Here is a 27,715-nt window from a genome sequence, read left to right on the forward strand (position 1 = left end):
CAATCAGATAGTTGAGAATGTCAAAGGATACGTTTAACTTGGTCATCAAACTTCTTCTTCTTAACCGCCGTCTCTCGCCGGATCCAATTCGCAGTCATTATTGTGGATAGAACAGCTCTGAAGAAGTCAATTGAACCATCTTCTTAAGTCTTTCTGTCAAGAGTTCTGTCTTCTTCCCACTGAGTTTTTCTTCAATGATTAGTCTCAAGGGTTCATACCTTTCTCCTCTCATTATGTGGCCTATCATCTTTTTCTTCTTAACAATCAGCATCAGTTCTTTTGATTTTCCCATCAGCGCTTCCAAAATATGTTGATTCTCTGCATCAACGATATTCCTACCATTATCATCATCATCATATAGCAGTTTGTCTCGTCCACTGCTGGACCTAAGCCTATCTTTACATAAACCATTTTTTCTATTATATTCTCTTCGTCCATCTATTGTCTGACATTCTTGCGACGTGGCCAGCCCAGTTCCATTCTTAACATACGACGGTATAATGAAACTAGGAAAAGAAAAATCAAACAGCGGTGATAACTAAACGATAGTGAGACTCACGTGGGCTGCTTTTGCTAAACTTAAACACATACTCAAGAACACTATGACATCCTATCATGAACCTAGAAAGGGGAGGTCTATGATAAAATGCATTCTGCCAGTGACAACCGACTAGACAAAGTGCTGATCGCTTGAGAGTGGCTCAAAGAGCTATTTTCGGGATTTCCCTCTGAGTGGGAAATCAATAAATTAGAAAAATGACCATAGTTACAGAGGTAGTATCACGAGTGGCCGAATTGATGAGCTGGGAAGGGCACGTTGCACCCCAGAACAGTGAAAATTGGACCATCAGGGTTGTACTTACAAAGAAAGAAGTAGAGGAAGGCTACAAAGGCGTTGGATGGATGATATCAAGGAAGAAGTAGGTAAAAGCTAGTTCCGGATAGCACAAGACCGGCAGAAGTGGAATATTCATTATCATCTTTAATATCTTCAAATAAATTGAAACTATAGTATATGGCACCTGCTATGAAAACAAACTCAAGTGTTTGGTACGTTTACACTCATTAGAATAATATAGAAATAATACTGTTCAATAATACGATAAATAAAAAACCCTTTATTCAATAAAGTGAATTATAATTTGCTTCATAGTTACATTGAGTAGACTTTTTGTTCTTTTTTGTATATTATACGATCTATGTAATATAAAATGAAAGCATGGTCTCTGGTTTAAAGACTAGTCCTACCTCTATATTCATTCCACTTCATAAGGGTGCAACCACAAAGTGTAGCAACTAACTTACCATTTCTTTGATATCACAGCCGAGTAAGATCCTACTTCGTATTAAAAAGCGACATATTCCCCAGGAACAGGCAGGATTTGTGAAGGGCAAAGGTGCCAGAGAACAGATGTTTTATCTATGATCTCATAGAGAAATGCAGAGAATTGACACAAAAAGCCTTTGACTGTGTTGTGCCTGAACGTCTAATTGCCCTCATAAGCAATCTTTATAACAACAGTATGGCCAAGATCAGAATAGAGAACCAGCACTCGCTCCCATTCAATATCTGCTGGGGCGTTTGTCACGGATGCATCCTTTCTCCAGATCTCTTTAACATCTATGGAGAATACATAATGAGGAAGGCATTATATGATTAGCATAGACAAAACTCAAATGCGGGTAAATAGCTTACAAATCTGAGATATGCAGACGATACAATATTAATAGCTGCGTCAAAAATTCAAAAAGTAGAGAGCAAAAACTGTGACCTTATGATAAACGCAGAGAACACCAAAATCATGATAGTTGATCGTTCCAATACTCCTGCAATTGTCGGAGGCTCTACAAAGACTGCAAATCGTTGATCATATCATGTGCCTGGGCATTAGCAACACGGGTTCAAATGAAAGTGACATCTGCAATGGACTCCCGTCTGGAGGACCCTCACCAACCAAATAGACTGATTACTGTCACTCTCAGTGAACACGTTTGTTATTAATAAGAGAACGGCGATAAAGAAGAATGTTTGCACAACTACAAATCTTTATAATATTATAATATAGTAAATAAAATAAATTACATTAGTACAATAAAACATTTTAAAATAACCTTGCATAGATTGATATTTGTAAAACATATTCTTTAAAATAACAATCATCAAACCACTTTAACAATGATAATATAAACTAAAAAATGTACACCAGAAATAACATGAATAATTTAATAAATATTATAAGAAACAATTAAGCCAAAGAAAACTGTAATTTACTAGTCTGCTCGCAGCATCTTTTCGAATTCCTCATCAATGTCATTCGGAACACCATCATTCAGTATTTCATCGAGGATGTTTTCTTGGCTAGTGCTCAACGTAGAGTGAAAATGTTCCTGCTGCGAATCGTTTTCAATCTGGGAAATGGTTGTTTCGTGCGTTGTTGTATCAGGTTCTGTAATATTAATTTTCGCAATTAATTATTAATTGTTTCTTTGTGTTATTCATGTGAGAACTATACATTGTACCACTTTTGGAAGAATGATAAACAACAAGGGTTGAGATCTGGACGATCATGTACTGATGCAGTGTTATAAGACAGATAACCAAAAAGTCTATAGAGTATATCATTCTTCTGTTTTATAGATCTAGGAAAATTGTTTCACTGGATACGCTTAAAAGATATATTGCATTTCCTGTATGATAGACAACATTGAAGATATTTACCGAAATAACCGAATACATGCAAAGATATTACTATTTAGTATCATTATGGACAAAATAATAAGACAAGTACAGGAAAGGAGGGGGAATCGAATGGGATATCGCGAGATAAAAGTCCTACGCTACGCAGTTTTGATAGCGGATAATGAAAATGATCTGTAGAGGCTTCTTTGCATAGTTAGCACAGTTACTAAAACGATTGCCCTAGATCTTGTACCATTATGGCTCTAAAGTAAAACATGCCAAACCAAGTTTTCACTGAGATTTTCCAGAAAGTTAAGTATTGCTTGGCAGCAGTTAGTACAATTCTTCTTCTTCAGGTGCCGTCTCCGTTTCGAAGGTTGGCAATCATCAGGGCGATTCTTATTTTTGAGACCGCAGCTCTAAATAGTTCGTTGTTATTGCAACCAAACCATGCTCTAAGGTTCTTCAGCCATGAATTACGTCTTCTCCCCACAGATCTCTTTCCTTCGATTTTTCCTTGCATAATAAGTTGCAACATTCGATACTTTTCCCCCCTCATGACATGTTCCATATATTGCAATTTTCTGGCCTTAATTGTCGTAATAACTTCTCTCTCCTTATTCATACGTCTCATCACTTCCACGTTGGTTATTCTGTCCACCCATGAAATCCTCAGTATTCTTCGGTATACCCACATCTCAAACGCTTCCAGTCTCCTCACTTCGGTTATCTTCAGCGTCCAGGCTTCCATCCTATAATATAGTACGGACAGCACATAGAATCTCATTAGTCGTATCTTCAGTTCCAGGTTCAGATCCCGACAGCAGAAAAGCCTTTTCATTTTTATAAATGTGCTTCTGGCCTGTTCGATTCTGATTCGTATTTCTTGTGAGCTGTCGTTGTTTTCATTAATGGTCGTGCCTAGGTATTTGTATTCTCTTACTCTATCAATAGGTTGATTGTTTACGTATATCCTACGAATGTCCTGAGTTGTTTTTGTCATCAACATATATTTTGTTTTGTTTATGTTCAGTGATAGTCCATATTCTTCGCTTACCGTGACCATTCTATTAATTAGCGTCTGCAGATCTTCGTATGTTCCAGCCAGAATAACTGTATCGTCAGCATACCTCAGATTATTTATTGTCATGCCGTTGATCTTAATGCCTATGTTCTGATCACCAAGTGCCCTATTTATTATGTCCTCCGAGTACAGATTAAAGAGGATCGGTGATAGTATACACCCTTGACGAACACCTCTCTGTATTTCTATTTCTTCTGATGTCATGTCTTCTATTCGTACTACTGCTTTTTGACCATAGTATAAGTTTGATATTATTCTTATGTCTCTGAGGTCTATTCTTCTCCTTACTAATGTTTCTATGAGCAAGTCATGCCTCACTTTATCGAAAGCTTTATTGTAGTGTAGTCTATAAAGCATGTATATATGTCTTGATTTATATCTAGGCATCTTTGTGACAGGACATTGAGTGAAACTAGCGCTTCCCTTGTTCCTAGGTCTTTACGGAATCCAAATTGTGTATCGCCGAGGTCTATGTCTATTTTCCTGAATACTCTTCCATGGACCACCTTCAGCAGGACTTTCAATATGTGAGCCATCAAGCTAATGGTACGGTAGTCAGAGCACTGCTTGGCATTTTTCTTTTTTGGAAGAGTTATAAAAGTTGATAGCAACCAGTCATTTGGTATTATTCCTGTTCTATATATGGTATTGATTAATTCTACCAAAATATGAATCCGGTCTTCCTCTATCAGCTTAAGAGTCTCCACTGGCAGTTTAGTTAGTAAGAATCTCCACTGGTAGTTAGTACAATTAGGAAAACCCAATCCTTGTTTAATGCCACCTACCAACCAACCAACCAACTTAATTAATATACTCGTACTTACACTTACTTAGGTACATATTAACATAAGAAAATGTATAAACATAAACATGCTTGAAATCAGAAACAATTTTATCAAAAGCTTTAGTTTAAAGGAGATTATGGCTAGATTGTGCTCTATTAGCGAAGAACATGGCTTGGAATTAAACAAACGAAAAGGTGTAGACCACCTTCATAACATTTAACCTGTACTGGGACTCCGTGTAATACAGGTAGAGTAGAATTCTATTTGTCTACCATATTCTTGGTATTGGGCCTTTTGTGCTCAAACCAGTAGGAGGCCACAACATCGCCTGAATTTGGCACCTCTTCTTTTTCTTCTTTCGGTGCCGTGCCTGTCTTCAAGCGTGGACTATCTCCATGACATATTGGTTGAATTGGCCTCTATCTGTTGCTACTCGGAATAGTTGTTCTACTCCCAGTCCGGTCCAGTTTCTAATATTTCGCAGCTTTTTGCGACTATCTATCTTCTGCCTTCAACCTTTCCCTGAATAATCAGGCGATGGATGTGATATTTATCACCTGACATTATATGCCCGAAATAACTGACCCTTCTTGTTTTTATGGTGTTCAGGAGTTCTCGATCCTTATTCAGCTGTCCGAGTACTTCTTCATTACTGGTATGTGCAGTCCACGGGATCTTGAGGATTCTTCGATAGCACCACATTTCAAACGTTTCTATTTTATTTATGATGTCAACTTTAAGCGTCCATGTCTCACATCCGTACAAAAAAATGCTCCATAGCTCCATATTTCAAATGTTTCAGCCAGCTATTGAAATGTGATACCAGTTTAACATTGTGTGCGTTGATTGTAATCGGAATTGATTCTATGTTTATTCTGCCCGCAGTCATCCATTTCGTTTTCTTGATGTTTATATCAATACCCCATCTTCGACCAGCCTCGTTCACTCTATCCAGCAGCATTTGCAAGTCTTCCATGTTTTCTGCAATGATGGCAGTATTATCTGCCTGGCACCTCTTAAAGGTCTCTAATTCTCTAATGCTGAGATATGTTGTTGTACATATTGCTAGGAGTGACATCTCAATGAAAAGACTGATAATAGAGGGGAAAAAATAATTCCAGTTTGAATACGTTTCCTTAATTCATCTTCTAGATATTAAATCCAGATATCTCAAAAACGACTGCTCAATTTAACTCTTCGCACGTATATCTTTTTTGGATAAAAGACGAGACACAAAACCCCTCTTAGCCAAATTTTGTGACAATACTCTAATTATTTATTAAAAAAAACTTTTTACACCCTGTATCTCTGACTGGACTGAGGTAAGTTGGGTTGTATCGTCATATTTAAGCTTCGAGAATTTGTGATCGAATTTTTTCCGCGCCTTTCAGGGACACCCTGTATATGGTGGTAAAAAAAAACATGTTACCTGTTAGAGTGGAATATCCCACAGGTGCTTCCAAAATTTTCATTAAATTTGCAGTTTTGTTCTCAATTTCAACTCTGGCAAGTGAAGTCTGGACAGTAATTACCGATGAGTCTAAACAAGTATATAATTAGTACTGTGCGAAAAATCAAACAAAAATAGGATGAAGCAACAATGTAATACACAGTGTTTCGAATGTGAGAACATTTATCTCTTCATTCCAATGTTACGTCTTCTTATTTTTGGTTGATGTACGCATATCTAACTATAATAGCATTTTAAGTTGATTTTACCGGCAGTTTGCTCTCCACTGTATAGACTGATGGGCACTCCGGAGCCTCCATTTTCTACTGCATTGTTATCTAATGCAAAGAAAAAGATTTAAATATTATTCATAAATATTAAGAAGTATAATTATCGTATCTCAAAAACGGTGTCCAATATAAAAAAATTCAAGAGAGCATTTTCAGAAATGAAGAACTAAGCAGAAAAAACATGTACATTCTTACGTTAGCCAATTTGTGTTTAAGTTACATTCAAATTTTAGATAAATATAACATAAAATGTACGTTTTCAAATTTTATCTCTTACCGAATACTACAGTATTATTCTCAATTATAATTTGAGAAGGAACTTCCTGCGATGGTGGTTCCAATTGCACCGTATAAGAGTTCCTGGATTGTTCTGTGGTGGTACTTGTCGCAGCATATTGCTCAGAACGAGTATCTACAATAATTCTCTCGTTGGTAGGATTTTTAAAAATTAATAATACTTCTTAGTGTAGAGTGCGGTAAAGTTACTTTTCCACATTGCTAAATTAATTTACAATAAATGTATAATAAACGTGCAATTTTGAAGTTTAGATGTGTAGAGCGAAAATACCTATTTGCACCACCCTTTTTATGAGATGTTCAAGCGAAGAAAAATGAGTGTGCACTAGTGTGGTAACTTTTCTGCACTCATTTTAGTTTAAAAAAAATCATTTAAATCAACAAACCATAACTGTATATTTGATTTCTCAATTAAGAATACACTTTTAATCATCTTTGCAAACATAATTTAGTATACAATTTCGATCAATTTAATGAAAATTGATACTCGTAGGAAAAATTTTGTACTTAACACATGCGGAAAACGTCTATTCCGCCCTTTAACTGCAGTCTCGTGCGGGAAACTGCACTTTCCGCACTTGTTAAATAACTATTAAACTACAACAGACTTGAAAACAAGTAGAGAAGCACAGTGTCAAAAACACATGACCTGGTAGTAAAATTTCAAAATTATCCATACAAAATCAATGGTAAGAAGAAATATGCAAAGCAATATGCTACAAGAAAACTTTGTGGCCATTTATAAGGGCGGATATGAAGTAATTTGATCAGTTTGTCGTAAAATAACAATCACGCTTTCTGCAAAAGTGGTGAAATGATCAACTATTTCTTTACATCTTTGTCGCAACGGTTACGAAAATAATAACGAAAAAATTGTTTTATAGTATATTACGTAACTAGTGCTTTAAGAAGCATTTTACGCACGATATGGAATAAGTTTGTAAGGAAGAAATGTAAACAAAATCAAATTTTCCCAGCATTAGAGCGATAGTTTGTGGCCGATCTTAAAACTGTGCGTAAAGATGTTCATTACGTAACGGAAAACTATGCGTAAATAGCTATTTACACTGAGGTCGTAGGTAAAAGTCTTATTTGCATGTAAGAAAAAAAATACTGCTTACGTTCTGCTGTCAGTGTAGTCCTAGGGGAAGGAACGGGTGCTACAAGTGTCTTTAAAGCTTCAATGGGTGTGTTTTGATCTCGACTGTTGCTCCTACTAAGACTCTCTGGAAATTATTTGTTCAAAGTTTAAAGTAACTAAAACGAAATAAGTAACTTTATTACCAAACGTCTTTCTTAAGTCTTGCACTGACTCGGCAGAAACTAATATTTCTTCTCTTTTCGAGTCACCAGTGGCTTCCAAAGTTTCTGAAAATATAACGGTTACTAGCAACTTTGGCAAATCCAATAAAATCGTAAGTGTACCTTCCGGTTTTATTGACACTGTGTCTCCAGTTTTCTCGTCGATTGTCGAACTTTTATGCTCTAAAAATGTTAGAAAATCAGTAGCGTTAGCAATATGTAATACAGATTTATTATTAAAACTGTTACGAGTTTCCCGTGGGTTTTCACAAAGTCAATTTAACTCAACAATTAATAAATTTATTCACACTTCAAAACACTCCGTACAATAATTAATTCAGCTACTAAAAACACTACTACAATTCCACAATTATTCCGCTATTTAAACTTTACCGCGTTCCCAAATTCACTACTACACTACTACGCCGTCGTCGACACCGCTTCTTTTATATTCGCAAACCACGTTCTAGAATGACCGCAAAACGCTTCGCGATTTGCCTCGAATATCAAAGATGCTTCCAGGTGTGGCTTCCTAAGTGTGGCCTACTTTAACACGCGCCCGGCCAGATATTGCGGCGTAACAAAACTAACGCCCCAAAGTCTCAGTCCTTCGACTTTTCTTTGAATTGTCGGTAATACAAGAGTTTCAACAAATCGACGTCATGTTGTTGGGGTTATACGTTTGTCTGTCCAAATTCAGAAAGTCGAAGATCCTTGCTATCCTCAAGCCAGGAAAATCACCTGACAATCCTGCCAAGTACCGCCCCATTGCACTATTGAGTATGTGCTACAAGCTGCTAGGAAGACTACTCTACAACAGAATATCTGTCGCAATATAATTCCTGAACAAGCTGGTATCAGAACTAACCGATGCTGCGCAGACCAAATACTTGACCTCACTACACATATCGAATCAGGGATTAAAGACCACATGCGCTTTCATAGATTTGTCTTCAACATATGACACGGTCTGGGGAGATGGGATGATGTACAAGTTCCAAGAAATGGTTCCATGTAAAAAGCTATCCATTCTTATTGGAAACATGCTGAGGAACCGAAGAATTACAGCCCATATTAATGACAATAAGAGTCACCACAAGGGTAAATATCTATACGAACCACCTACCCCCTACTACACATTGGCAAACCAGAATAAGTCTCTAGAACTGGAAAACGGACGACCTGAAGTCCTGAAGCCTGGAAGTGGTGCCTTAAACCTAACCCACTCAAGTCGGAAGTCTTTCATCTCTCAAACAGGTAGGCCCAGGTGGAAACCAACGTTTACCTTGGTGGAACGAGAATTAGACATAACCCCATATCCCACATATTTCGGAGTTACGCTGGACCGATCCCTAACCTATAAACTTTCTGGCACAACATGGGGAGCACTCTTAGAAACACAGCTTTGGCAATGCGGATAATTACTAGCACCATAAAACCTACCCCTACTGTGTGGCTTCCAATTCTGGCCAACATTGCTCCACCACATCTTCGAAAAACGGCAGCTGCCGATAAAGAATGGAAGAAACTTAAATAACCTACCCATCCAACGAGGTCTTAACGTGTATAAATACACTCCAAGTGGAGCGAGGTTATTTCCGCCAACTAGGGGGTTAGAAATCTGGAAAACATTATCGATCCAACTAGCAAACTTAAAGGCATGAACCTGCCTCGACGGACCTGGTGTCGGCTTAGAGTGGGACATGGAAGGTGTCGTGATGAAATGTTCAAATGGGGAATAGTGGATTGTGGTACACCGAGACAGACCATGGAGCCCATTTTGAACGAGTGCCCAATAAGATCCTTCCCTGGAGGCAGAGGATTGGGTTAAATGTGTGTGGCTTCCAATTCTGGCCAATATTGCTCCACCACATCTTCGAAGAATGGCAGCTGCCGATAAAGAATGGAAGAAACTTAAATAACCTACCCATTCAACGAGGTCTTAACGTGTATAAATACACTCCAAGTGGAGCGAGGTTATTGCCGCCAACTAGGGGGTTAGAAATCTGGAAAGCATTATCGATCCAACTAGGTAGCAAACCTAAGGGCATGAACCTGCCTCGATGGACTTGGTGTCGGCTTAAAGTGGGACATGGAAGGTGTCGTGATGAAATGTTCAAATGGGGAAGTCGAGACAGACAATGGACCCCATTTTGAACGAGTGCCCAATAAGATCCTTCCCTGGAGGCAGAGGATTGAGGATTTAAATGCCTGGATAATGGCGTTTGAATGTTTGTTGGTGAATTTGTATTGTAGGTTTGTAGAGTTTTTAGTTTGTACTATACTATGTATGATATAGAGTCATACTGTAACTGTTTTGTCATATCATGTTCTTACTACTGTTCTACTAGGGCTTTTTGTTTGTACTTTTTATATTTGTTTGGATACACAATATCATCCATCTGACTTGCATGTAAAAGTAAAAGAAACATAGTACTTACGTTCTATAACCATTGTTGAGCTAAGGGAAGAAATTGTTGTTGCACCAATTCCTTCCCATAGCTTCTCTGTTTTCAAATCTTCAACCGGTGTGTCCCGACTGTTGCTCCTACTAAGTCTTTCTGAGAATTTGAACAAATTTTAAAAATTATCAAACATGTTTAAAGTAAGCAAATCATTCTTACCGAAAGACTTTCGTAAGTCTTGGACTGACTCTCCAGAAACTAGTGTTTCTTCCCTTTTCGATTCATCGGTAGCTTTCAATGTTTCTGTAAATATTACAATTAGTATGAAGCCTTAAATTTTGTTTTTTTAATGTATCATTGCAATAATGTAATTTTGTAAATATAAAGTAAGCGGATTTAGTTAGATCTTGAATGTAATATAATATACCTTCCGGTTTTGTTGGCCCTGCGTCTTCGGGTTTCTCGATGATTGTCGAACTTAAGTGCTCTAAAAATTAACAGAAAGAATATTGAATACAAATATAATGCGTTGCTAGCCGCATAATGTGAAATCAAAAATCATTTTTATATCAAAAAAGCATATCAGAGATTTAATGTCTCAGGAAGGTTTCTAACAGATGTCGACAAAACATGTATGGAGTTGAAAACAACTGCAAAAGAATCGTCAACATGTCGACATGTCATCGTTTTCCCAATTTTCCGGAACACGAAGAAAGATAATTTAATTTGGAAACCGGGAATAAGTTTCACACAAAATTCTCTAACACTTTCCCCATTTAATCGATTTGTAGCTCTTACGGTTACCGAGATCCCAATACATGTAGAACCAATTTGGGACACACTGTGTAGACAAGTTCAAGTGTTAGTAAGTTGGGTCACTTCCAGTATGAGGTCGGTTCTTCAAAAACAAAAAAATCTTACCAAATGTATGTTTTAGTGTTTCGACGGTTCCTGAGGCCACAATAACTTTAGCTTCCTCCTTCTCTTCATCTACCAAAATAAAAAACAGAATTATTACTAGGATATGACAGGACATACATAAAATATCTGCCGTTAATCATAATTTTGCCGTAAGTAAGTAATCTTAATAATAAGCATTTTTTGAACATGTAATTTGACCTGCACATTATACAGATAGTTCGTTTATTTTACTTCGGTAAGTTGCAATTGAGACATTTGTTGCTGATTTTAAAGCCGAATGAACAGTTTAGATACGAGTGAAGCGGTAGTTTTACTTTCTGTATCTCTCTTATATCTTTCCTGATATTCCTAGAAATTTCTTTATTTATCTTCCTTAGTTCTGGTAAGCTCATATTGTCTCATATTGTTGTTCGAGCAGTCCTTTAGTGTGTGAAGTGATCTTGCTTTCGCTAGTTTGTTTTGGACAGTATTTGTCCATGGCTTGACGTAATGTATCTGTTATTATCTTGAAAACCATTCTTGGAACACCATAAAATACTGTGATGTTTCAAATATTGAATTCTCACTCATTATCACTGAAGCCAATAGTGATTCAGATTCTGAATTAAGTGACTTCGAGAATAAAGATAATCCTATTTAGCAATTCACTCATGTATATCTTCTTAATTCTTTATTTTTGTAACAATAATTTGCCGTATTTTGATGGACTTTGATTTTTCTATTTAAAACCAGTGCTTCTACACTCATAGTTGTAATCACACACACAGAAAAAAGTTATGGGAAAGCCCCATTGGGTCAATACAACTTACCACTTTCTGCTGTTTCGATAGTAACTGACGGTTCCTCTAATTCATATTCTGGTTCCGGTAGGACTGATTCCGGTCCTGATGATAGTTCCGAAGGAGTTATTACTGTTCTAGAATCTTCATGTTTGTGTACAGATGTGCTAACGCTATTATTAAAACTCTCTAAAATGATTTTTTTCAAACAAAACTGAAATTATACTTTTGAATTAACGTACCAAAGCTCTTTTTTAGTATTTCCACTTTATTAAATGTGAGACTTTCGGGTTGCCGACCTAACTCTTCCTCTTCCTCTTGATAAGTTTCAGTTGCTACGATTAGTTAGGTAAGATTGTTTATACAGTTTATACAACAAGTTTTTATAATAAAACCTTACCAGACTCATCTTTGGTGTAATCTTCCTGGTTATAAAATGTTACATTGCCATTGCCATTCTCGTTTTCATCAATTTCGTTACTCAAATCTATATCTCTGTAACTATAGTGAAAACTTTCCGATTTCAAGTCAGACAGACTTTTGCTCTTGCTAATTTCGCTTTTTGTTTTAAAATCAACGTTTCTAAGTACTCCTAGGCCAGTGGATTTCAAATAATTCCCTGAAATAGTTCTTTTTAGCCTAAATGCTCCTAAGTTCGCCTCGGTGTAAGGTAGGCTAAAGCCGGACCACGACATTAATTGAGTTTGTTTTTTTGTTATTAACCCTAGACCTGCAATCATTGTTTATTTTTAGGTTGGTATCTTATCTTTAACCTGTTAAGCTCGAATGAAGTGAATGCGTATTGTATTTTGTAATTAGTAATTTCAAATTCAGCTTAGCTCAGGATTTATTTGAAACGAAATACGATTTATTTGTATGTCGGAAACCATTCCTTTACGGATTAAAAAGACATTGTTATCACTCGGTATATTCTAAAAAGATTAGTATAAATCGAAAGTGAAGTAACAAAAAGTTGTTATCTTATCACGATTTGGAAAAACATTTCAAAGAAACTAATTGAAAAGTTGTTAAAGTACTTATTGGTAGTTTCCCATTGAATAAGTTAACGGTTTCTGGATCAACTCTAACCATAAAATATAATTTGCCTCTGTATACTTTTGACAATTATTTTTCTTTGAAATGTATAAAAAAAATGTTATAATTTCTTAGTTTTTCATATAAATTAAGATACTTTATTAACAACTTACATCATAGTAATTTTATGAGGCTGTTTCATCACTCTACAGAGTGTCCCAAATTCGATTCGAAACAAGGGAATCTCAAAAATTATAAAAAATACTTACAGGTAACTAAAGATCCGTTTTAAAAATTCAAATACATAGTTTCCAGAATGATTTTGAAAATATGTATTTTTTTATGTTATTTTAAATGATAATTGCAGATAAAAATATATTTTTATTGTCACTTTTCTCCTCCACATCATGATGTCATCAACTCAAGTACGGTCTTGCCACTATTAATTGGCCGTTATAAACCAAATTTTGATATTTTTTTGATAAAAAAGAAAAACAGTTACATTTGAAACTAACGCTCTAACAGTTGTGACCGCGTTTGTACGATTCTAAGTGAGTGTAAACCTATCCCACTAGGTGCAGAAAGTCGTTCTGAACATTTTTGGTCTCTTGCAAAATTTCCAAAACTCTAACCGTTTTTGAGATATTTGACTTTTTAAACTTTTTTGTGGGAAATGCATCAAAATTTTCAAAATTCCGTATCTCGGCCATTTTTTGGGTTTCAGCGACTGTAAAAATGTTTGTCTTGAATTACTCTTTCACATCGTGCTAACTGCAACTCGATTGAAAATATACAGGGTGATAAAAAAATAAAAAAGAAAAACAGTTACATTTGAAACGAACGCTCTACCAATTGTGACCGCGTTTGTACGATTCTAAGTGGGTGTAAACCTATTCCATCAGGAGCAGAAAGTCGTTATGAACATTTTTGGTCTCTTGCAAAATTTCCAAAACTCTAACCGTTTTTGAGATATTTGACTATTTTTATCTTTTTTTTGGAAAATATTAATTGAAATTTTGAAAATTATGTATATCCGTCATTTTTGGGGTTTCAGCGACTGTAAAAAGCTCAAAATGTTTGTCTTGAGTTACTCTTTCACCTCGTGCTAACTGCAACACGATTGAAAATATACACGGTGATAAAAAAACAAAAAAGAAAAACAGTTACATTTGAAACTAACGCTCTAACAGTTGTGACCGCGTTTGTACGATTCTAAGTGGGTGTAAACCTATCCCACTAGGTGCAGAAAGTCGTTCTGAACATTTTTGGTCTCTTGCAAAATTTCCAAAACTCTAACCGTTTTTGAGATATTTGACTTTTTTTACTTTTTTGTGGGAAATGCATCAAAATTTTCAAAATTCCGTATCTAGGCCATTTTTGGGGTATCAGCGACTGTAAAAAGCTCAAAATGTTTGTCTTGAATTACTCTTTCACATCGTGCTAACTGCAACTCGGTTGAAAATATACAGGGTGATAAAAAAATAAAAAAGAAAAACAGTTACATTTGAAACTAACGCTCTACCAGTTGTGACCGCGTTTGTACGAATCTAAATGGGTGTAAACCTATCCCACTAGGTGCAGGAAGTCGTTCTGAAAATTTTTGGTCTCTTGCAAAATTTCCAAAACTCTAACCGTTTTTGAGATATTTTACTATTTTTATCTTTTTTTTTGGAAAATATTAATTGAAATTTTGAAAATTATGTATAACCGTCATTTTTGGGGTTTCAGCGACTGTAAAAAGCTCAAAATGTTTGTCTTGAGTTACTCTTTCACATCGTGCTAACTGCAACTCGATTGAAAATATACAGGGTGATAAAAAATCAAAAAGGAAAACAGTTACATTTGAAACTAACGCTCTACCAGTTGTGATCGCGTTTGTACGGTTCTAAGTGAGTGTAAACCTATCCCACTAGGTGCAGAAAGTCGTTCTGAACATTTTTAGTCTCTAGCAAAATTTTCGTAACTCTAATCGTTTTTAAGATACTCAGCATTTTTAACTTTTTTGGGGGAAATGCATCAAAATTTTTCAATTTTTCAACGCGAACAATACAATCCGAATTAACAATAAAAAATTCGTATTTAAAAATATTTGTATCGGTATGTTTGGTTATCTTAGTAATTTTGAGGTACACTGTATAATAATTAAAACTTGTCTGCAAATAGAGTTGTCGCTAGTATTTACAACTCTTCTATTTAAAGTTTTCTTCTAAAACAAAAAATTAAGCTTGTAATGGAATATTCCAAATTCGCTCATTATTATAAATAATTTAATTATTTTTACCAGGAACGTTCGTACAGGCTCTGCCATTCATATTTTTGAAGAAAATAGAGGTGGTTTCTTCTCAAAATGTAATGGTTGATACAGCCTAGGCCTTAGCGCGGAAAATAATATCTAAGAAGAAAATGTTTGCAATACAGAAACCAAATCTTACAATCAGAAAATGCCTACTATTTTCCTAGACTTTCGGCTTAAATTATAAGGTTATGATAAATTATCAATAGTAATATGTCAAGTGCATGTAAAATGTAAAATTGTTGTCCTAGAAACAGATTAAATGAATTTTATGGTTATTTGACAAAAAGTGTCCGATCCGAAGGAGAGGACGTATTTTGTGGACTATATTCCGAATAAAAATATACTGTCAATTCTATAATATAACCTTTTTTTGTTTGTTAATCTTAAATTGTTTCTTGAACAATATGGTACACCAGAAGGATGCAATTTCAAAGTAATCAAGTGAAAATTGCATTGTAGTTTCAGTAGATCAGTGAAATTTTTATATTTGAACAAATAAACTACTTTCATTTTAGTTTTATTTTTCAGCCGTTCCACTTTTGTCAAAAATGTTTTTTTCAGATCAGACTAACTTAAAGATAAACATTAGCATTTCGCCTGTAATCAGAAAGTTTAAGAAAAATATAAATAGCGTCAATTTTTTATATCTATTATTTTTTTAATTACTAAAAATCTTGGTATTGACAGAAATCGATATCCTTCGCTACACTAGCTGTATCAATAATATCCAAATTTTAACAAATAACAAACTCGCAACTCTGGACCTGAATATTACAAATGCAAAAAGTAAAAGCACTTTTAATGTGACTCAAGTCCAGATTAAACCCGATGATGGCCCCAGATGAGTGAACAAACTACATTTTCTCTTACCTTCATCGTTTTCCTTCTGTCTATCTTCAAACAAAGTTTTCAATTTAGAGACAGAAATGTTCATTTTTCCAATCTCTTCTGTTTCTCTGTACTCCTCAATTTCCTTGATTGGTTCGTTATACACCTCAACTTGGCCATTAGCTGCTTCAACTGTATCCGTTTCATCTTCAACTATAGGCGCTTCTTTACGTTTTTCCACCACTCGCTCCCTCTTAGTCACTTCGTATGTACTGCTCTTCAAATTGAGAGACTGAGATCTGCTAAGACCAGAATACGATGCTGAAGAAACACGTATTTCTGGTTTCTCATCTCTTTTGAAGGTGAAAAACTTTTTGAGTCTAGCAACTGAAGGAAGAATACCAGTTTCACGTGGGATAACTTCTTGTTTATATAGGGTTGGTGACGCAGATTGTGGCCTGTCCAAATCTACTGAGTTTACATCGTCTTGTTTGGAAGAAGCTGACAAATCAACAGAATCTTTAGTAGAGTTAAGGGATTCTTCAGACTTGTAACCTCCATTTACGGTTCTACTCCTTGAAGTGGTGGACACAACTGCTTCATCCCTTCTCACTACGTTACTATAGGTTCTCCTTAAGATTTTATGTGAGTGCGTTCCTTCGAAAGGAAGTTTGGAGTTTAATATTCTAGCTAGCTTCGACGTATCAACAATAAGGTCCTTTATCTTTTGTATAGTATTTTCATGGCCTTCAGCATCTATACTGACGATACTGATTAAAATATTAAACAGTTGTTCTTGAAAGGCTACATGTGTTTCTTTCTCATACACTTCATAATAATTAAGGTGAGCCTCGATTTTGACTAGTTCCTTTTCTATATCTAGCAGATTGTGTATTTCTAAGTTTGGTTGGCGGAATTGTTTGTAAGACAGACCATTTCCAGTAGATTTAGCTCGTTGTCTGCTAATTGGACCACTTTCAGGTGCTTCTATGTAGCTTGACTGTCGCTCGAAGGCGAAAATTAAATCTCGCACTTTGGAGAACGATACATCACTTAATTCACCCATTTTGCTAAAAAGTGAACACTCACCACACCGTGTTACCTTGATAGTTGATGTCACAAAAATATTTCATTTAACGGTCTGATTAGGTACTTCGATTTTGTAGTTACTTGTTATCGCTCGCAATTCAGCGTATTTATCAGTTTATCTTTAAATAATTATCAGTTTAGAATAGGTTATTTGTAATGTATGAATAACATTTTGATGTAGCACACAGCTTTGTAACAACGTAAAACCAATTATTTTATTCACCGCAAAACTATTTATTGTGATTATAACAACGCCCCACTGGCAACCATTAACTGAACAAAAATAATATTAAAAAGACCAGTATGACTACCTTTATCATTTAACTTGAGTACCTGAAACTAATCTTGTTTACAATCATCATTCTTTCGATTGTAGAATAAACAGTTCTTTACTTTCCAAGATTTGTGGCTTCAAATTTACAGTTGTCACAAATTAGTGTAGACTAAAGTTATGCACGACGTTAAAATAGAATTAAGCTAAACTAATTTAGTACTAAGAAACATCAACATGGGTAATGGCTTGTGGACATTTATGCAACCGAATTTTCTATTAAGTTTAGTTAAGTTAAATTAAGAAGTTAACTAAATATTAATTTTAATGCTTATCGCGCATGGCCGAAATAGGGTTTGGATAAATGTCAATTACAGCTTATCTTGATTGACATTTTCTTTCTTGGGGCACTGTGAGTTACTTTTCTGAAAGTGTTACTCACCGCTCGTAAAATGTCCGCTTCATTAACATTTTGTCTATTAACACGTCTTCTAGGCTTAGAAAATGCTCCAAACTCTACTAAATTTCGATGAAGTACCAGAAAGTAATTTTGCGCAGGTTGTTGTTTTTCTGGATACCGCTGTAGGTATGTTCCTGAAGTAATTTGTACATTTCTATGCGATGCGCAATACCTTTCTAGCATATCTCGTTTTTTTTCGCTTGAAAAGAGCATTTTAATAATATTACACCGAATTAATAAATTCAGATGCATCCAGTTGGAGTGTCAATAATTTGTTGTGTACCGTTATTTACAAGGTCCTCTTTGCCAATGTTGCCAGGTCTACCGTTAAAACGGTATATCTACCGTTTTTATAGTTCTTCTACCGTTCTCCTAATTTTTTTATATAATCTACCGTTTTTAATTACGTTATTGCCATTATGTTGGTTGTGAAACTTTTCATATACTTTTTCAGTTTATGGAATAGGAAATTTAATTAAGATTCTAAAAATGCGTTTAAAACAGTCATTTTCTTACTCCAAATTATTCTCTAAAACCACGTGATATCTGTCACTATTGTCAGAATTGTCGAAATTTTACTAGAATTTGCAAGAATTACATTTTAACACAGTTTTCGAAACAAGACGATTTTCTGAGATTTAACAATGATTTTGATAATTGTCACTTCATAGTCTAGCTAAATAGTCTTCTGAAATCACGTGACAACTGTCAATAAAGTCAAAATTGTCAAACCATGCTCAAAAGTTGCAAAAATCAGGATTTAAAAACGTTCTCTTGCAGTATTTGATATAAAACGTGTTTCTGAGATTCATGACAGCTATTTTGGCAAATGTCACGTGACCATCTAACTAAATAGTGTTCTACAATCACGTGACAACTGTCACTAACGTCAAAACTGTCAAACCCATGCTCAAAAGTTGGAAAAATCAGGATTTAGAAACATTTTCTTGCAGTATTTGATATAAAACGTATTTCTGAGATATGTAACAGTTATTCTGCCAATTATCACGTGACCGTCTAGCGAAATAGTGTTATACAATCACGTGACAACTGTCACTAACCTCAAAACTGTCAAAAATCAGGGTTTAGAAACGTTTTCTTGCAGTATTAGATATAAAACGTGTTTCTGAGATTTACGACAGTTATTTTGACAATTATCGCGTGACCGTCTAGCTAAATAGTGTTGTACAATCACGTGACAACTGTCACTCTCATCAAAACTGTCAAACCCATGCTCAAAAGTTGCAAAAATCAGGATTTAAAATCGTTTTCTTGTAGTATTTGATATAAAACGTGTTTCTGAGATTTATGACAGTTATTTTGACAATTACCACGTGACCGTGTAGCTAAATAGTGTTGTACAATCACGTGACAACTGTCACTAACGTCAACATTGTCAAACCCATGCTCAAAAGTTGCAAAAATTAGGATTTAAAAACATTTTCTTGTAGTATTTGATATAAAACGTGTTTCTGAGATGTATGACAGTTATTTTGACAATTGTCACTTCATAGTCTAGCTAAATCGTCTTCTGAAATCACGTAACAACTGCCACTAATGTCAAAACTGTCAAACTGTGCTCACAAGTTGTAAAAATCAGGATTTAGAACCATTTTCTTGCAGTATTTGATATAAAACGTGTTTCTGAGATTTATGACAGTTATTTTAACAATTATCACGTGACCGTCTAGCTAAATAGTGTTCTACAATCACGTGACAACTGCCACTAACGTCAAAACTGTCAAACCATGCTCTAAAGTTGCAAAAATCAGGGATTAGAAACGTTTTCTTGCAGTACTTCATATAAAGAGTGTTTTTGAGATTTATGATTTTTGACATTGGTCACGTGACTGCCTAGCTAAATTATCTTTTAAAACCACGTGATATCTGTCACTAATGTCAAAACTTAAAAAAACTAATATTAATGAAAAAATGAAAAATCTGTATTTTTGAAGTATGAATGAATATGTTTTGATCTACCGTTTTTTGACTGATTATTCTACCGCCATTAAATATTTTGACTTGGCAAAACTGCTCTTTGCAAAGATCGTATTTTTCAAATTTCCTCCAAACTGCAAGTCCCAATGTTAACATGTGATACACCATCTTAACCAGAAAAAAAAGCTGATTCTAAAAATGCAAAAATCCAAAATGGCGCCCATATATGAAAAAACAAAGCTGATGATGGTTTCGGAGAATCGAAACGTCGGATTTTAAATTTGACTCCGCCATCTTGTAGAGCAGAAAAAGTGGCTGTGACGATGTGTCAGTCATTTTTATTTGTCTCTTCAAAACGTTTTTCTAAAATTTGGCTTTTTTCCAGATAATTCCGAAAGTAGTCGGAATTTTGTAATTTTTAAAACGACATCTTACAAAGCTCGAAAATGCGCATATTTGCCCTAATTTAACCGACTTTGTACCTCTTCAAGTAACCGAGATCCCCATGGCTGAGCTCGTAAAACCCTGTATAAGTAGGTACTCTTAATTCACAATTTTTTTTATTACATACATACGTTAGTATACCATTTAGGTTATCATTAATAAGCTAAAACAAAACTCCTTGAGGATATAAGGTAAGTTCTTTTACATTAACATGATCAGGAGTAGATAGAACATAAGTGGTTGCAGCAGCCACGTCATCACCAGTTAATGCAGGTCTGTCATTTGCTAGAGTAGGTGGGGTGGAGGGGTTGTCCTTAAAAGCGGCATCCAAAAACTCAGTGTTTACAGCCCCAGGACTGATACTAGTTATTTTAATAGGCAATTTTTCCCTATTAATCTCGAGTCTAACAGTTTCCGTTAACGCTTTAAGACCATGTTTGGTTGCAGCGTAAATATTAAGCCATGGTACATCGGGTACCATATGTGCAGCCGCGCTATTTATATTGATGATATGCCCTTTGGTGTTGTTTGACTTCATGTTGGAAATAGCTTCTCTGGTGCATATAGTAGGTGCTAGAAGGTTGGTATTGATGCTGGATTTCCATTTTTCGATATCTCCATCTATTATGGTGGTTGCGAGTACCATTCCAGCGTTGTTAACCAAAATGTGAATTGGACCAACTTCGGTAGTGATTTTCTTGAATGTGGTTAAAATCTTCTCTTGGTTAGTTAAATCACATTTGAAGGGATGCACTTTGCCTTTTTCTGTACTCAATTGATTGGCAAGTTTTTCGAGTAGTTCCAGTCTTCTGGCAACTGCCACCACGACCAAACCGTGTTTGGTCAGATCTTCAACTATGGCTTTTCCTATACCAGCAGAAGCACCAGTCACTACAGCCACTTTTCCGACATATTTGTCTAAACTCAAACTATAAGACATATTTGAGAAAATAGTATAATCAAGTTTAAGCGTTAATGTGTGTACTGATCCGTAGACCAATCTAAACTGTACTTCAAATACTAAGTTGACTGAACTAAAAATAGTTTACGGAAACATATTACCGTAACCTATAACTTGTTCCAAAACAGTATTCACTTTCATAAATTTAGTACAGAATATGATGGTTATCCAACTGAATCAGTGAAAGGAATAAGGACTCAGTTTTGTTTATTTTGACAAAAAAGACAGCATTCAGCATCTTACAACTTCTGATGTTCATCATTCTGGCGCAAAACTTGTCTTAGTTGATTTTGAAGTTCTGATGTTGCTGCCTGCAAATAAACCTTCTGTTTAGTGTTAGTGTTTAGTTCTTAGAATATACTTTTGTCATGCAAATTTATTTAAAAAAATTATTTCTCAAGGACAATTATATTAAAATGCCAACACTTTTTGAAACAGATTATGATTACAATTGTACTCAGTTTAATGATAACGTTTCTTATATAATTTAAAATAATATCCCGACCACTTATCGCAGTTAAATGGTAGTTACTTTATCTGCATTATCCACACTAATTATTGTTTATTAAATATTTGTTACTAATGTATGACATTGCGTTTTCAGTGTATCAGTTTAAAAGTAAAAAAACGGTCGCCCTTGGGCTCGACTCTTCAATTGGCTCTGGTATACCTGGGTCAAGTATTTATTCCCGTATCTTAATTCCAGCGCGTTTGCAAGGGAATAGTAGAAATCTCCTTGTTCACACTCCGGGATGTTCTGGAGTATTTCGAGAGCTTTACCACGTAGTGCCAGAACCAACTCCGAGGCTTTTTGATGTTCGGTCCACCCATTAGCCACGGAGGCAGCCTCAAACTGCTTCCTGTATAACTCCCACGAAGTTTCCCCGTTAAACTTTGGCACCTTACAATTTATTGTCGCATCCGGTCGGACTTTTGGGCAGTTTGCTATCGGAGATACCTCGACTAACTAACACTTCTACAAAATGCTACTCGCCGTTCAGCATCTCCTGGATGCAACACTTGGGGGACACTTGGGGGACACTTGGGATATGTGAATTTTGAAGGGGCCATAGTTTTGTAAGACTCTCCAAATTGACTGGTGAGATGTGTGAATTTCTTCTGCTACAGCCCTTGTCGATGTAGATGGATTATCTTGGACCTAATGGAAATTTCTGTGCTGTTTAATCTGTGCCAAACTTAAGTGAGTTACTTTTCTGAAAGTGTTACTCACCGCTCGTAAAATGTCCGCTTCATTAACATTTTGTCTATTAACACGTCTTCTAGGCTTAGAAAATGCTCCAAACTCTGCCAAATTTCGATGAAATACCAGAAAGTAAATTTGCGCAGGTTGTTGTTTTTCTGGATACCGCTGTAGGTATGTTCCTGAAGTAATTTGTACATTTCTATGCGATGCGCAATACCTTTCTAGCATATCTCGTTTTTTTTTCGCTTGAAAAGCGCATTTTAATAATAATATTACACCGAATTAATAAATTCAGGTGCATCCAGTTGGAGTGTCAATAATTTGTTTATCAAAACAACGTCATATGTACCGTTATTTACAAGGTTCTCTTTGCCAATGTTGCCAGGTCTACCGTTAAAACGGTATATCTACCGTTTTTATAGTTCTCCTACCGTTCTCCTACCGTTCTCCTACCGTTCTCCTAATTTTTGTATACAATCTACCGTTTTTAATTACGATACTGCCATTATGTTGGTTGTGAAACTTTTCATATACTTTTTCAAGTTATTGAATAGGAAATTTAATTAAGATTCTAAAAATGCGTTTAAAACAGTCATTTTCTTACTCCAAATTATTCTCTAAAACCACGTGATATCTGTCACTATTGTCAGAATTGTCGAAATTTTACTAGAATTTGCAAGAATTACATTTTAACACAGTTTTCGAAACAAGACGATTTTCTGAGATTTAACAATGATTTTGACAATTGTCACTTCATAGTCTAGCTAAATAGTCTTGTGACGTGACGTGATGAAATCACGTGACGACTGTCAATAACGTCAAAATTGTCAAACCATGCTCAAAAGTTGCAAAAATCAGGATTTAATAACGTTCTCTTGCAGTATTTGATATAAAACGTATTTCTGAGATTTATGACAGTTATTTTGCCAATTGTCACGTGACCGTCTAACTAAATAGTGTTCTACAATCACGTGACAACTGTCACTAACGTCAAAACTGGCAAACCTATGCTCAAAAGTTGGAAAAATCAGGATTTTAAAACGTTTTCTTGCAGTATTTGATATAAAACGTGTTTCTGAGATATATAACAGTTATTTTGCCAATTATTACGTGAGCGTCTAGCTAAATAGTGTTATACAATCACGTGACAACTGTCGCTAACGTCAAAACTGTAAAAAATCAGGGTTTAGAAACGTTTTCTTGCAGTATTAGATATAAAACGTGTTTCTGAGATTTATGACAGTTATTTTGACAATTATCGCGTGACCGTCTAGCTAAATAGCGTTCTACAATCACGTGACAACTGTCACTAACCTCATGCTCAAAAGTTGGAAAAATCAGGATTTTAAAACGTTTTTTTGTAGTATGTGATATGATACGTGTTTCTGAGATGTATGACAGTTATTTTGACAATTGTCACTCCATAGTCTAGCTAAATTGTCTTCTGAAATCACGTAACAACTGCCACTAATGTCAAAACTGTCAAACTGTGCTCAAAAGTTGTAAAAATCAGGATTTAGAAACATTTTCTTGCAGTATTAGATATAAAACGTGTCTTTGAGATTTATGACAGTTATTTTGACAATTGTCACGTGACCGTCTAGCTAAATAGTGTTCTACAATCACGTGACAACTGTCACTAACGTCAAAACTGTCAAACTCATGCTCAAAAGTTGCAAAAATCAGGATTTAGAAACATTTTCTTGCAGTATTAGATATAAAACGTGTCTCTGGAATTTATGACAGTTATTTTGACAATTATCACGTGACCGTCTAGCTAAATAATGTTCTACAATTACGTAACAACTGCCACTAATGTCAAAACTGTCAAACTGTGCTCAAAAGTTGTAAAAATCAGGATTTAGAAACATTTTCTTGCAGTATTTGATATAAAACGTGTCTTTGGGATTTATGACAGTAATTTTCACAATTATCACGTGACCGTCTAGCTAAATAGTGGTCTACAATCACGTGACAACTGTCACTAACGTCAAAACTGTCAAACCCATGCTCAAAAGTTGCAAAAATCAGGATTTAAAAACATTTTCTTGTAGTATTTGATATAAAACGTGTTTCTGAGATGTATGACAGTTATTTTGACAATTGTCACTTCATAGTCTAGCTAAATCGTCTTCTGAAATTACGTAACAACTGCCACTAATGTCAAAACTGTCAAACTGTGCTCAAAAGTTGTAAAAATCAGGATTTAGAAACATTTTCTTGCAGTATTAGATATAAAACGTGACTCTGGGATTTATGACAGTTATTTTGACAATTATCACGTGACCTTCTAGCTAAATAGTGTTGTACAATCACGTGACAACTGTTACTCTCGTCAAAACTCTCAAACCCATGCTCAAAAGTTGCAAAAATCAGGATTTAGAAACATTTTCTTGCAGTATTAGATATAAAACGTGACTCTGGGATTTATGACAGTTATTTTGACAATTATCACTTGACCGTCTAACTAAATAGTGTTCTACAATCACGTAACAACTGCCACTAATGTCAAAACTGTCAAACTGTGCTCAAAAGTTGTAAAAATCAGGATTTAGAAACATTTTCTTGCAGTATTAGATATAAAACGTGACTCTGGGATTTATGACAGTTATTTTGACAATTATCACGTGACCGTCTAGCTAAATAGTGTTCTACAATCATGTGACAACTGTCACTAACGTCAAAACTGTCAAACCCATGCTCAAAAGTTGCAAAAATCAGGATTTAAAAACATTTTCTTGTAGTATTTGATATAAAACGTGTTTCTGAGATGTATGACAGTTATTTTGACAATTGTCACTTCATAGTCTAGCTAAATCGTCTTCTGAAATCACGTGACAACTGTCACTAACGTCAAAACTGTCAAACTGTGCTCAAAAGTTGTAAAAATCAGGATTTAGAAACATTTTCTTGCAGTATTTGATATAAAACGTGTTTCTGAGATTTATGACAGTTATTTTCACAATTAATTATCACGTGACCGTCCGGCTAAATAGTGTTCTACAATCACGTGACAACTGTCACTAACGTCAAAACTGTCAAACCATGCTCGAAAGTTGCAAAAATCAGGGATTAGAAACGTTTTCTTGCAATACTTCATATAAAGAGTGTTTTTGAGATTTATGATTTTTGACATTGGTCACGTGACTGCCTAGCTAAATTATCTTTTAAAACCACGTGATATCTGTCACTAATGTCAAAACTTAAAAAAACTAATATTAATGAAAAAATGAAAAATCTGTATTTTTGAAGTATGAATGAATATGTTTTGATCTACCGTTTTTTGACTGATTATTCTACCGCCATTAAATATTTTGACTTGGCAAAACTGCTCTTTGCAAAGATCGTATTTTTCAAATTTCCTCCAAACTGCAAGTCCCAATGTTAACATGTGATACACCATCTTAACCAGAAAAAAAAGCTGAATCTAAAAATGCAAAAATTCAAGATGGCGCCCATATATGAAAAAACAAAGCTGATGATGGTTTCGGACAATCGAAACGTCGGATTTTAAATTTGACTCCGCCATCTTGTAGAGCAGAAAAAGTGGCTGTGACGATGTGTCAGTCATTTTTATTTATCTCTTCAAAACGTTTTTCCAAAATTATGCTTTTTTCCAGATAATTCCGGAAGTAGTCGGAATTTTGTAATTTTTAAAACGACATCTTACAAAGCTTGAAAATGCGCATATTTGCCCTGATTTAACCGACTTTGTATCTCTTCAAGTAACCGAGATCCCCATGGTTGAGCTAGTAAAACCCTGTATAAGTAGGTACTCTTAATTCACAATTTTTTTTATTACATACATACGTTAGTATACCATTTAGGTTATCATTAATAAGCTAAAACAAAACTCCTTGAGGATATAAGGTAAGTTCTTTTACATTAACATGATCAGGAGTAGATAGAACATAAGTGGTTGCAGCAGCCACGTCATCACCAGTTAATGCAGGTCTGTCATTTGCTAGAGTAGGTGGGGTGGAGGGGTTGTCCTTAAAAGCGGCATCCAAAAACTCAGTGTTTACAGCCCCAGGACTGATACTAGTTATTTTAATGGGCAATTTTTCCCTATTAATCTCGAGTCTAACAGTTTCCGTTAACGCTTTAAGACCATGTTTGGTTGCAGCGTAAATATTAATCCATGGTATATCGGGTACCATATGTGCAGCCACGCTATTTATATTGATGATATGCCCTTTGGTGTTGTTTGACTTCATGTTGGAAATAGCTTCTCTGGTGCATATAGTAGGTGCTAGAAGGTTGGTATTGATGATGGATTTCCATTTTTCGATATCTCCATCTATAATGGTGGTTGCGAGTACCATTCCAGCGTTGTTGACCAGAATGTGAATTGGACCAACTTCGGTAGTGATTTTCTTGAATGTGGTTAAAATCTCCTCTTGGTTGGTTAAATCACATTTGAAGGGATGCACTTTGCCTTTTTCTGTACTCAATTGATTGGCAAGTTTTTCGAGTAGTTCCAGTCTTCTGGCAACTGCCACCACGACCAAACCGTGTTTGGTCAGATCTTCAACTATGGCTTTTCCTATACCAGCAGAGGCACCAGTCACTACAGCCACTTTTCCGACATATTTGTCTAAACTCAAACTATAAGACATATTTGAGAAAATAGTATAATCAAGTTTAAGCGTTAATGTGTGTACTGATCCGTAGACCAATCTAAACTGTACTTCAAATACTAAGTTGACTGAACTAAAAATAGTTTACGGAAACATATTACCGTAACCTATAACTTGTTCCAAAATAGTATTCACTTTCATAAATTTAGTACAGAATATGATGGTTATCCAACTGAATCAGTGAAAGGAATAAGGAGGTTTATTTTGACGAAAAAGACAGCATTCAGCATCTTAGAACTTCTGATGTTCCTGGTGTTCATCATTCTGGCGCAAAACTTGTCTTAGTTGATTTTGAAGTTCTGCTGCCTGCCAATAAACCTTCTGTTTAGTGTTAGTGTTTAGTTCTTAGAATATACTTTTGTCATGCAAATTTATTTAAAAAACTTATTCCTCAAGGACAATTATATTAAAATGCCAACACTTTTTGAAACAGATTCTATGATTACAATTGTACACAGTTTAATGATAACGTTTCTTATATAATTTAAAATAATATCCCACTTATCGCAGTTAAATGGTAGTTAGTTTATCCGCATTATCCACACTTCAAATTGTT

General features: G+C 35.2%; 1 protein-coding gene, 1 long non-coding RNA gene and 2 pseudogenes across 4 annotated transcripts; all 4 read right to left on the bottom strand.

Moving 5' to 3' along the window:
- Window positions 1-2,028: 2,028 nt before the first annotated feature.
- LOC145724262 (uncharacterized) lies at window positions 2,029-17,516 on the bottom strand. 3 transcript variants are annotated; one of them, XM_081972427.1, is made up of 15 exons: window positions 16,195-17,513; window positions 12,394-12,723; window positions 12,236-12,328; window positions 12,024-12,182; window positions 11,215-11,283; window positions 10,721-10,780; window positions 10,513-10,596; window positions 10,330-10,449; window positions 8,012-8,071; window positions 7,871-7,954; window positions 7,708-7,812; window positions 6,567-6,701; window positions 6,269-6,337; window positions 5,979-6,089; window positions 2,029-2,447 (listed from the first exon to the last, which is right to left on the bottom strand). In XM_081972427.1, exons 1-15 carry the CDS (start codon window positions 17,216-17,218, stop codon window positions 2,272-2,274), a joined length of 2,679 nt encoding a protein of 892 aa, XP_081828553.1. In that variant the 5' UTR covers window positions 17,219-17,513; the 3' UTR covers window positions 2,029-2,271. The 3 variants fall into 3 exon arrangements, with proteins under 3 accessions (XP_081828553.1, XP_081828554.1, XP_081828555.1); XM_081972428.1 differs by having other exon boundaries at window positions 12,394-12,612; window positions 16,195-17,512; XM_081972429.1 differs by lacking the exon at window positions 5,979-6,089 and having other exon boundaries at window positions 16,195-17,516.
- On the bottom strand, window positions 8,167-10,319 carry LOC145724264 (uncharacterized). The gene is made up of 2 exons (XR_014176962.1): window positions 8,757-10,319; window positions 8,167-8,699 (listed from the first exon to the last, which is right to left on the bottom strand). It is a non-coding gene; the product is annotated as an uncharacterized LOC145724264 (long non-coding RNA).
- Window positions 17,517-20,448: 2,932 nt separating the features above from the next.
- Window positions 20,449-21,378, bottom strand: LOC145724591 (farnesol dehydrogenase pseudogene; annotated as a pseudogene).
- A 4,914-nt stretch (window positions 21,379-26,292) lies between these two features.
- On the bottom strand, window positions 26,293-27,213 carry LOC145724590 (farnesol dehydrogenase pseudogene; annotated as a pseudogene).
- Between the last annotated feature and the right edge of the window lie 502 nt (window positions 27,214-27,715).

The sequence above is a fragment of the Ips typographus genome, linkage group LG2, assembly GCF_016097725.1.
Source record: "Ips typographus isolate SLU linkage group LG2, UJ_Ityp_2.0, whole genome shotgun sequence".
Classification (NCBI taxonomy): Eukaryota; Metazoa; Arthropoda; class Insecta; order Coleoptera; family Curculionidae; genus Ips; species Ips typographus.

Coding starts and splice junctions, on each gene's coding strand:
- LOC145724262 (XM_081972427.1), bottom strand. CDS start 17,218: ATGGGTGAATTAAGTGATGTATCGTTCTCCAAAGTGCGAGATTTAATT. Junction 8,072..10,329: donor CTCAACAATGGTTATAGAAC/GTAAGTACTATG, acceptor TAACATTTTTAG/AGCATAAAAGTTCGACAATC. Junction 6,338..6,566: donor GAATAATACTGTAGTATTCG/GTAAGAGATAAA, acceptor TCTTTGCATTAG/ATAACAATGCAGTAGAAAAT.